At 36.5% G+C, this 12597-nt stretch overlaps 1 protein-coding gene across 1 annotated transcript in view; it reads left to right on the top strand.

Moving 5' to 3' along the window:
• Positions 1–10152, top strand: part of LOC124551094 (actin-histidine N-methyltransferase) — a 426960-nt gene extending 416808 nt beyond the window's left edge. The window contains exon 12 of the mRNA XM_047126025.1: positions 2227–10152. Within this exon, the coding sequence (XP_046981981.1) occupies positions 2227–2358 (132 nt within the window). The 3' untranslated portion in view covers positions 2359–10152. The remainder of the gene's footprint in view (positions 1–2226) is intronic.
• The last annotated feature ends 2445 nt before the right edge of the window (positions 10153–12597 follow it).

The raw sequence follows: 12597 nt of genomic DNA, 5'->3' as shown, positions 1-12597 counted from the left end.
GATTGTATTTTTTCCAACTAGGGTGCAGTGGAACAGTAGCACAGCCATAGACAATATTTTTATTCATACTTCATTACTAGATGGGCATTCTGTTGCTAAAGGGTGAATGGCCTTTCAGACCATGATGCACAAATTTTAACACTAAAAGGCTTTTGTACTCAAACCAATGTCACATATAATTACAAACTATGTAGGAAGGTTAATCCAGCACTAATAGAGAGTTTTTTTAAACCTTGTCAACATGAGTGGCAGGATGTTTATAGTGCTGATAACGTAGGTGATAAATATAACGCTTACCCTAACACATTTCTCATGCTCTTTGAGAATTGGTTTCCATTAGAAAATTCTAAATGGGGTACTAGCAGTAATGGGCAGTCCAGGTGGCTGACTATTGGGATAAGGATATCGTGTAGAACAAAGTGGGAATTATATCAAAATGTTAGAAGTAGTCACAATCAAGCAACAGTAGCTCATTCCAAGCAGTATTCTAAGGTGCTTAAAAATGTTATTAGGAAGGCAAAGAGTATGTGGTATACAAATAGAATAGCTAATTCGCAGGATAAAATTAAAACTGTGTGGTCAGTTGTGAAGCAAGTGCTGGTCAGCAGCACAAGGTCGACAATATAAAGTAAGTAAAAATATTTCTGTTACTGATAAAACAGATATATGTACAGTATTTAACAATCATTTTCTGAGCATTGCTGGTGAATTAAATAAAAATTTAGTTTCTACAGGGAATAATATAACTTTCTTGCCAAATGCTTTTCCAAGATTGATGTCTGAAATTCTCCTCTGTGATACAGACAAGGGGAAGATTGAATCAGTAATTTAATCACTGAAGACTAAGGACTCTCATGGATATGATGGTATGTCTAGCAATATATTAAAGTACTGTGCAGCACATGTTAGACCTGTATCTAGCCATATTTGTAATTTTTCCTTTGAGAATGGTCAGTTTCTTAAATGATTATATTACTCAGTAGTAAAGCTGCTTTATAAAAAGAGAGCAAAGGACAATGTAGACCATTTTAGAACTATTTCTATGCCATCAGTGTTTGCTAAAGTTATTGAAAAGGCTGTGTATGTAAGGATTTGCTATCAAATGTACTGTTCAGCTTTAGAAGTTGTTTAACAACTGAAAATGCTGTATTTTCTTTTCTCTGTGAGGTAGTGGATGGGTTACACAAAAGGTTTCGAATGCTAGGCATATTTTTTGATTTAACTAAGGCATTTGATCGTGTTGATCATAAAATATTGCTCTGGAAGTTGGGCCATTATGGAATATGGGGAGTAGGTCACAATTGGTTCACCTCTTACTTTAGCAACAGACAGCAAAAGGTCATTATTCACAATGTTGAGAACGGTTGTGATGTGGGGTCTCAGTGGGGTACAGTCACGTGGGGGGTACCCCAGGGATCAGTGTTGGGGCCACTCCTGTTCGTTATTTATGTAATTAATATGCCCTCTAGTATTACAGGTAACTCTAAAATATTTCTGTTTGCTGATGACACTAGCTTGGTAATAGATGATGTTGTCTGCAACACTGACTCAGTTTCAAATAGTGCAGTTCATGGCATAAGTTCATGGCTTGTAGAAAATAAACTGACACTAAATCATAGTGAGACTCAGTTTTTGCAGTTTATAACACACAATTCCTTTTTTCCCCCTAAGGTGAGTCTTTCCGCTCCCGGGATTGGAATGACTCCTTACCCTCTCCCTTAAAACCCACATCCTTTCGTCTTTCCCTCTCCTTCCCTCTTTCCTGACGAAGCAACTGTTGGTTGCGAAAGCTTGAATTTTGTGTGTATGTTTGTGTTTGTTTGTGTGTCTATCGACCTGCCAGCGCTTTCTTTTGGTAAGTCACATGATAATCTCAAAAAGTTCTTGACCAATTTACTTCAGGTTCTTACATGTTACTCAATCATTCAGACAGAAAGGAGGGGGGGGGGGGGGGGGGATGTACAGAGAGAGAGGGTGGATGAGAAGATGCACAGAGAGGGGCGGAGGACAAGGAATTTAGAATGTATATGCAGTTTCCATACATATTAAGCAGTTGCAAAGCACTACCAAGTGTAATGATAGATGTAGGTCAACAGAATAAAATTACCATGTATTGTAAATGTCACTTGAAACATGTGTTGCCTACTCCTATCTGAATCTGATACTTTGTATTTCAATACATGTCTCTCACAGCAAACCAGTTACATTTCAAGTGTTGGTTTGTAGGTGGATGAGGAGTTGCTGGCAAAGCGGTCGTCGCTGTCCCCATGCCATGCGGCAGCAGTGGAGATGCGTGCCTGTGAGAAGCGGATCCTGCACAACGCGCTCGAGTATGTGAGCCAGCGCACACACACTTGACGGCCCGCCCTCGGGGCGCGTGGCGCGCTACTTAGCCGCCGACACTCCGCGCTCCTCGGGTAACTCCGGGTGGTGTCGACCGGCAGGTGGAGAAGTGGGAAAATATCATGGGCACTGCACTGTCCAGTCCCTGATCCTCTGGGCCCCAAGTATGTAATGACACTGTGTCAGAATTCTCTTTCCCCTGTACCCACTGGTGTAACCACCCTGTTGCGGCTGTTGGGATGATCAGCAGTCCTTAATGTACCTTACCTGTCATTCTTGCATCCACCTGTTACTGTCATGCAATTTTATATGTGTCTATGTATGTGGCTGTCTTATCATACATCATTGTTGTTATGTATTTTACTCAGTATAAGGAAAAAAATAGTGACAATGTAGGTATTTGTGTAAGTTTAATGGTATACTCCTCAATTGAGTTGAAACTCACATTTAAAATGGATCCTAAGCTCTATTTGGAATTTGAACTTTATCTTTCCCAAGTTGGGCGTTCGAGCACTGTGCTTCAAATCCCAAGCCAGGCATAATTCTGATGTGTATTGTAAGGCTTACATCACAAGTATTTTGTTGATGGAGGAAATGTAAATTTGGTGGATTATTTGTGTCATGCTTCAGTGTATCAATGTATCAGCTAGAGGGGTTGGGGCAGGGCATTTATTCAATATCCAGTAAAAGGATAAGAATCCTGTGACACAGATTGTGGTTTAAACTACAGACTGACTCAGAAATACTAACAGAGCTGCTACACATAATATAAATGCTAGTCCTGCTGGTATAATGGGAATATTTGAGACTTGGGCGCATGTTTGTTTATTTTATGTTTTATTGCTGATAAAGGATACAAAGTAGGGTTTTACATATTGTGCTCGGCTCAGCCATTTAGTTGATAACACGTGTTGATTATTTTCAAGGTTGAAACTTCCTGGCAGATTAAAACTGTCTGCCAGACCATGAATAGAACCCATAATTTTTACCTTTCATGGACAAATGTGCTATTGACTGAGCTATCCGTGAATGATTCACTACCAGCCCTGTGTATTTGTTTCTACCAGTAGCTATCCCTTAAAACCCAAAGATAGAAGAGAGGTACTGGCAGAAGTAATGCTGTGAGGGCAAGTTTTGAGTCATGGCTGTATAGCTCAATCAGTAGACAATTTGTCGATGAAGAACAAACTTTATGGGTTCTAGTTGCAGTCCAGCACACAGTTTTAATCTGCCACAAAGTTTCAAAGTTAGTTTGTTCTTATAGCAGAATATTTTCAGCAATTACTGCTGGTCTCTGTGTTACTATTTTTTAATATATTTTACACCCCATGTTTAGCAGAGAGTTGCCCCTGAAGCTTTTGCAATTACTTCTGTCTCCATTCTTGTAAATATGTATTGTTGTTACTAATTTCCAATCCTGTGAAATTTCTTGTGTGCCCAGCATTCATTAATATAGCTGATAAATGTGGATTTTAGTGTGGGAAATCCATATTTAAGCCATTCTGTGTTAATTCCATCATTTCCTGGTGTTTTTCTTCTGCATGCAAATCATTTTCTATTTTTCGTGTTACAGATTGCATCTTATAATTCCTTTATTTCTATTCCATCTGTGCATTAACAGTACCACAATCATGTTCTGAGTGTGTGATGTGGAGTACCTTACTGGACGAACTGTTGAGCTGCAGATGAGAGGACTCTAGGCAGAATTATGCCTCATTAAATAAGTAAATAATATTAGCTTCAATTAAATGGTTCAGCCTTCTTGTGAAATGATTGTTTCCAGTCACTGTCCTTTGCGAGACAATTTTTACTATAAATCCATAGCATGTTCTCCAGTTGTCATCAGTGCGGGAACACAAATAAAAAGTTTGCCCCCTTGTAGGATTTATTCCAGGTACACTTCTCAACAGTGTTTGGAGGCTGATGTGAAAGTCAAATACTTCATGAGCCTGCATTTTTTCCTAACATAATATATTTTTACTTTTCCGCATTTTCTTTCAAATTATCTTATTCCAATTGCTAATTTATTTCATGGAGACATGTTATTGACCACACAGATTTGTTGTTTACTAACTTACGTGTCAGTACTTGCATGTTATGTGAGACACTTTAAGCGATAAAACAGACTGAACTCCAGGGTAATATTGTCTTCCTGCATCCAAGTCTACCAAATGACAGTTGTTTCATCCCTGCTTCAGATGACATTGGATGGCAACCCGGCAGGGCTTTAGGTTAGCACACTGCTTGCCCCACCATTAACACTGAATTTTAAAGCTGCCATCATTTCTCCTTCAGATATTCCAATAGTTTCTTGAAGTATGTGCAACTATCTTTGAGGAGAGTCAGTGACTGAATTAAAACTACTTTACATAATGGTGTACTGTGAAATAAAATGTTTGTGTCTCAGAGATAAGACAGTTGCCACATTGTCTTTCAGTCAGAGATAAAACTTCACACATCAATGGATGGATAGCATGTGTTGGGATGCCAGATAGTGAAGACTCCTAATGGTAATTCCTCTGAGAGTGCAGATGTGAAATGAGTGGTTTCCATGAACTGTTAAGCTAGTCTTGCTTGAGCTGGTTGTCTGCAAACTAAATTTCCACACATACTTTCTTGACCACCAAATCGCAATAGGATGAGGCTGTGGCCAGTATCTTGACCTTCTTGTAATCTGTGAAATGGCTGGTGGAAATACAGTGTTTCAGCCATTACAGATTTGTTAGGATGTAGAAGGAAGGTGTATCACTGGTTCTCATTGGAGCATTCTTGTACAGTGTGTGTTGTTTGTCCTATGTTGCTTTCACCACATTGCCAAGGAATTTCATCAGTACCCAACTTTCATAAAAGTAGATTGTCTTTCACTGATCCCAAAAGAGCTGCAATCTTGGCATGTTTCTTCATTATGCTGGCAGTTTTTAGTGAAATGTTTCCCACATGCAGAAGAAAGGCCATAGATTTTGCCCCTATTTTCTCTTCCTTTGGTTGATCTGGTGTTTTTCCTTGCAGAGCATTTTTACTGAATACCTTCTCCAGGTGTACCAATTTGTCCCGTTGGGCTGTCAGCAAGTGTCTCTGTACTAATGTTTGTAGTAGACTCATGGTTTTTATTTGTGAGTGACACTGTTGTGCCGACTGTCCTATCTCAGATGCATGTGTGTTTTACCCCGCAGTACATCACTGTGTTAAGTGGTTTTAATTCAGCCACCAACTTGCCTCGGGGATGGCTGTACGATTAAACTGACTGAAATATTGGAAGGTGAAATATTGCTACTGCAGATGCATGTCTGGAAGATGATGAAATATATCATTAGTTATCCTATTGCATGTTGGTAATCTTATTTCAAAGCACTTTGCAGGGGGAAATACCTGTTTGTAGGACTTGAAACTTGTTCCTGTGCATGACAGAAATATATGTTTATGACCTTACCACATGCGTACACTAGAAATATATGTTTATCACCTTACCACGTACGTACACGATATTTTTGCTATATATTACAGACATCCTGATCAGATGACAATCTCCATATTGTAACATTTGAAGAAATGTTTCAGAGCACATTTAAATATTTAAATGCGATCTTGGTCGTGAAGTATTTCTTCAAATATTACTATATTTTTGTTCCCAATATTAATGCATACCTCAAAAAATATTATGGCAGCAGCAGAAAATCTAGTTGTGGTATTTTATGTTGTTTGTATCGATGGCCTCTATGGCACGGGCTGTCTGTTTTTGCAGGGTAATGGCTTTTCTGTAGCACATTTCTCCTTGAATGGAAGTAGTCTTCCGTCCTGGCATAGAGTACAAATGTTATCAAGTTGGGTTTGTCATTTCTCATTCATGCTTAATCCTCATCCATCTAGTCTGAGAATTGAGCACCTTTATTTTCCATCAGTCATTTACAATGAAATAGGCTCTGTCACATATACATAATTAGTGTCTCATAGATACACTTTGAATTTTAAAATATGGTGTCAACATTATTAAAGTGAGTGAATTCAGTTGTATTACGAAAAAGGTTTTTGTGCTTTAGGGAATTTTTCCAAAACTAAGAATCGTTCTGCTTTCAGCTGTAAAAAATATGCATTATTATCACCATACAGACCATCAAGTTAAAAAATACAAAATAATTTTAAACATCATACAGCAGATGCCTGTTCTGCTCAACAGAATATGAAATATGCTTACTTGAAAGTTGTTGATTCCAACGATTGTCATTCTTTTGCATGACTGGCGTATTTAAAGCCTCACACATTTGCTTAGTGTGTAAGTTTAACCTCATCCATCTCCACAACTTCAGATTCTATTTGTTCGTCTTTGTTTTTTAATATCACTTATTGAGTCTGAAGATTCCATCAGAAAAAAACAGATATATGTCATAACACAATTATGGAAATGTAAAGATAGCTGAAGTACTACTTAACCCTTTTTAATGTGACGTGCTATTCATCATAAGGTGATGGCTTGAAACATATTGCCTGAATTTTCAAAAATAAAAATTGTAATTTATAGCTTGTTGGTGATGAAGTCAATATAAGAATGGAAGCAGAAAAAGTGATTGGTACAGTATCATTTTATGTATTTATGGGAAAAGAAAGATGTATATTTTACACTTACTGAGCTTTTGTACAAGACTGTAATGTGCTGGAATTTGTAAGCATTGTTTGATATTTAAGAAAAAATTTAAAAAATTTCCTCTTGTGCTTTGCTGCCCTGAAGTAATATGTAGTCATCTACTTGTGAAAAGGTCAGTTTAGGAAGTGGTTTCAGGGCAGCATTACACAACTTTTCCTGAACTGTAGTGTCTTTGTAACACTAGCTGATTATAGATAACTAAAGGTTCTTTAACTGGAATAACAACATATTATCTGTTGGAAGAATTAGTGCTTGGTTGGATTATTCTATTCCTTCAGCAAAGTTTATCACCTATTGATGTAAATAGCTGCTTTATATGAAATGTTTATGTATTCTGTGTCAAAAACCAAATTCCATTGACTGTCAGTAAAACATTATTTATCGTCCCATATGTATTGAGCAGAGTTTAACAGAAACAGATTAGTCACTAAAAGGACTTTTGAGGTAATTGTTATATGCAAATTGTATTTAATATTTATTAAGAGATTTATCAATTAATAGGCGAAATGGTCAATCCACTCCACGTAAAGAATGTCTTACCTAACTCTGGCATCTGTGAGAACTATGTGAATTTTGATTTGACGAGAAAATGGCAATCTGGATTTGTCTCCTACAGACCCAACTCACTATTGTGGTGCAAAAAAAATACCATCATACCATTCAAAAATTGCTGGACTATGTCAGTGGTGATGGATGTATATGTTCAGAGTAAGTCTTACAACCAATTTTTGTCAACCTAAGTAGACCAGACATTTGGAAGCAAATACTCTATGGCTGAAACATTTCTTTGTAACATCAAAATTAATGTAGTTCTTGTAGATGCTAGAGTTTGCTGAGGCACCTTGTGATTTTTAACAGTGGCCTAGTAATGCCCATCACAAAGCAAATTCATCAAAATGTATAATTTGTGAGAAGTGGGATAATTGTTCGATAAACAACATACATACAGTGGATGCCCTTTCTCACTTAAAACAGATTTGTCACAATGTATGGTTTCCAACACAAATAAATGGAGATACACTGAATTTAACATCACTAACAAAACTAGTGTAAGTTGCCGTGTGAACTGGTGCTTGACTTCGTGTGTTTTAAAATAATTGTTGTGGCTGTGTATGTGTGTGTGTGTGTGTAGCTTTTCTTTATTTTCTTGTTTTTTTATTTTGCTCCTGGCATTCAAGTGACTGATTAATATACATAGTATATTACTCGCCACAGAGTTTTAATGTCTGTGTGAGTGTGATGTAGTCAATTTTGTATCTTACAGTATTTATTGCTCTAGTGATTAATGTCAGTGACATTTTTTAATGACTGAATGTTTGAAGAGTAACTTTAGCTGAGGAGAGTAAATTTCAGTGAGGCAACTGATTGGAATGACACGCACCTCACTGTGTTATGTACCAACAGGAAATCGGATATAAATGTATACTTTGGCAGGAATGTTTCATGTGTTTATTATTGCTCATTCTGCAATGGAATATGAAATACGAGAATAGTGAAGTTACTGTCGTTATGGAAAAAGAGGGAGATTTGTTTAAATACTTGGTTCTACTTGGCTACTGCGGCTTCCTGCAGTAAGTCCTATTTCCACTGTAATGATGAATTATATACAGAGTTGCATTCTTATTCATTTGAAATGTAATGTACTAAATATTATTTATGTGGATGAGAGTTTTGATCAGAGATTAATGTAGAGGAAATATCAGTTATGGAAAACAAAATTGTAAAATTAATTTGCTGCTTTTAATGGCAGTAGAAGTATTTAAGTCTAATGTTGGTAGGGAAGTGAGGAAAAGATTTCAAAATACAGAAGAGTATTTTCATACAATTAATATTAATATTGTGCATAATTATATTATTATTGTGCTGTGAAAAGCATCATTAGACTAAAAATGTAATCCATAGCAGTATTTCTGTCCTACTATATGTCATATTTATGCATTCATTTGCCAATCTATTGGATATATCAATACATCACATATTGAGAGCAATCTTTTTCCTGAGTCTTATTTTGCATTTATTTTTGTGTTTAATACACTTTTCCTGATTTGCAGTAGGTGTGTTTGCTATACATTGATGCATGTAGTCTGTTTCCTTAACAACTTGTAAAGGAAGTTCAGAATTCAACATTTACCTAAGTACATTAGATCCTTTAATGTATGATTTCCTGTTGCTTCTCTCTTATATTCATAGTAAATAGTAAATTAAACATAGGTTTAGACAAAATAGAGAGCAACTGGTTTCTACACTGTTTGATATCAACAATTTTTCTTGTCTGTCTTGAAAGAAATTGAGCAGAAGCAAGCAATATCCTGCATGACACCTTGTCACTGAATGAAAATGCATGCTACCATTCTTTTTGTCATTCCTGCGCTTTCCCTGTTAAGATGTTTCTGAACTGTTATTAGTCAGTTAATTATTTAATATGTCAGTTCATATTAACATGCTGGAAATTAATACAGTTGTGGAATACTGATGTGTGAAGGAAGCAATTTCACAGCATTTTTATTTGAATATTTAATTACCATGGTCTGATGATCATAAATTGTCATTATCTCTGGTTAAGTATGCTGTGGATCTGTTCTTGTGGAACATTCTTGAAATATTGTCAGAAGTAATCTATAAACTGGCCTATGTAGAAAATATTTTAAACAACTTCTTTTTGTTCTAGATTGAGGTGTAAAACCCAGGAGCATTAAGTCAGTGGGTAATGTTTCACTACCTTTATTGTAACATTCAAGCTATCTGTTAATTACTTTTGGCACATGGAATTAATATTTTACCTTTGGCTGCAGTTTTGTTTCTACATTTTTGCCTTTTGTGCTAAATATTCAAATGACAGTTGGTCAAGATAATAAGACTGTTGGCGCAGCAAATGGGAAAGAAGCAAACTGTCAAGCAACTGCAACAGCATGTTATCAGAGATAGCTTTCTTTGTTAAGTACAGATTTATAGTTCTTAAATACCTTGTGGTTTTTATTTTTTGTTGCTGTCATCAACTGCAGTTCCAAGAACTTCCAAGATTGACTATTTTGTGTGCTATATTTATGTGTATTTTTGATCAGGGGAGAGCAAGCTTAACTTACATATTTGTAAGGTGCTGTCCTAATGGAATGGGTGTTGCAAATACTTCTATATGGCTGTAAATAAAATAAATATTGGTGTTGAAATTCTTTCATTGTATTCATTCTTTAGAACTAACTCCAGTCTCAAAAAGTTAAAGGTAAGTAGCACATAGCAAGGAAAGTTACCTTAGATACTGCATTACCTATTGTTATCTGAAGACCACAGGGCAAAAACAGGATAAGTCCATGTGAATAAATTTCACAGGCATGCAGTTTAAAAAAGGAAACACCAGTGTTCTGATCCTGAAACCTCAATTTATTTTAGTAGTACATACCTTTTAGCTGTTATATGAAGCAGTCACATGTTCTTCGGCCAGTTTCGTTGGAAAGATATTCAGAATTGTGTTTTAACATTCCAGTGACATTCTGGAAGAGCTGATTATCAAATAAACAATTTAGGAAATAAGTTTGCTTTCTTAAAAAGCTAATGCCTAATTTGTGCTCTATTTTTTTTCTCATTGTGGATTGCAATAACAGGAGATTCACAACCACTTCCACTAGTTCACTTCTGTCTATTTTTGTAGCATAACTGTAGTCGTAGTAAATGCCTCTAGCATCGAACAGTATTGTTGCAACTATAACTCAACAGTGGTACTGAGAAATGCTTCCCAGCATGTTACTTCCAAGTACTACGCTACAGTTGTAATCACTTTCCAGTTGGATGAGAAATGCTGACTAGCAAAGAAGACTTTGAGTCATGGGGAGGGATAGTAGTTTGATGGAGTCAAGTCTGGGGAATAGGGCAGATCTTTCAGTTATGCCATTGGCAAGGCACTTCTGTGGGCAGGTGCACCATTGATGAAAGATAATTTTTCTTCTTCTGCAAATCAAGTCTCTGTACTCGTATTTTTGCACTCAGATACATTAGTAGGTCAGAATAATATTACTGAGGTATTGTTTTACCATTTTGAAGATTGTTAACAGAATTCTGTTTGCTCTGGAAAATACTGATTCCATGACCTTTCCTGCTGATCATCTCTGCTTTCTTGGTAGCTGAAGAAGCAGCTACTGTTCACTTTTTCAAGTGGTATTTTGGGTGTGGTCTGTAGCTGGGAAGCCATGTTTCATCTGTTGTTGCATACCAACACAGGAATTCACTTTTGTTTTTATGAAAACATGCCAAACACTGTTCAGAGATTGTTGTGTGAATTTGTCTTTGATCTGCCCTGAGCACATGAGGCACCCATGTCACACAAATGTTTCTCATGTGCAGTTCTTCCTGTCAAATGTAGCCAACATATGCTTTTGCAACCCCTACTGTTACAGGAATTTCATGCCCTTTTGTATGCTGATATTTCGTCATATTCTGCACTTCTTTTGCTTTTAGAATGTTCTTCACTTAGATCATCTTGGATACTTTTGTGGCTTTGGTTAAATTCACTAGTCCATTACTTCATGGTAGACGTTGAAAGAGGAGCGTCATCACATAGATTAATGGAGCTCAAATGAATTCAGTGAGCATCCAAACCTTTTTGCAATAACTGTTTTCACAATACTAAATTTTCTCCATATTGTCAAATTAACATGCCTCACCTTAATCAGACTGCTGCTTACAGCCAAAAACTGGACAGAATGACTTGCAGTTTTGCATGGAGTGGGTTGAAAGTTGTGCTAATATGCTACAGCACCAAATTTATGCCATTTATCTTTGAATGTGAGCCAAAAATCACACTAAAATTATGGAAATTTTCGTTTCTGTAGCACACTTTCCATGATAACTAGAAACCAGTGTTGAGCGCCGAAATGATGGTCAGCCGCCCTATGATCAACTTGGAGAAGGGACACATCTGTCTGTCTTTGGCTGCAGATTCTGTGATGTGACATTAGTGTTTCCAACAATACGAGCGCTACGTTGCTCACAGCACTGGGTCAGTATTTTTATCTGGAACTGTGTGAAGTTTATTGTACAAGTTTAGAGTACAAGGAATTTTTGAGGAGTAATTGTCACAACAATCCCCTGGGTGAGTGGTCTAGCACACGAATTGGCAATTCTCCGACTCGAGTTCAATTCCCGCTGATAGCAATTCTTTTTAAAATTTCGTCACAGTGTTACACTAATTATTATAAAACTTAAAAATATTTATGCAGTTCAGTTTATATATAGAAAATGATGTATAAAATGTAATTATGGTTAACACCCTTGTAAGTCAAACAGCTGTAGCGTAGAAGATGCTAAAAAAATGCAAGTATATGAGAAAATTTAGTATGAAACTGTTTTCTGTAAATTATCTGCCAAAGAAGCCCATATCCATTAGATCTTTGCAGAAGAAAGTGAGGTTTAAAGAGTTAGGTACATCCACAAATGTAAATCTAATAACGGAGGGGCATGGGACGAGGTTCGCTGATTTGGCGAAAAACTTCCATAATATTTTGATCAGCATTTTAATTGTCCATAAACTTGAATACTTCAACACTTGTGAAAATCTAGATGATTTACCACCAAGTATCAAAGAAATTGAACCTATTAAAGCATTATAAAGCTAGTGGAAAAGA

This window comes from Schistocerca americana, chromosome 9 (genome assembly GCF_021461395.2).
Source record: "Schistocerca americana isolate TAMUIC-IGC-003095 chromosome 9, iqSchAmer2.1, whole genome shotgun sequence".
Lineage (NCBI taxonomy): Eukaryota > Metazoa > Arthropoda > Insecta > Orthoptera > Acrididae > Schistocerca > Schistocerca americana.
The sequence above is the reverse complement of the archived record's forward strand: the minus strand, read 5'-3'. Positions and strand labels throughout refer to the sequence as shown.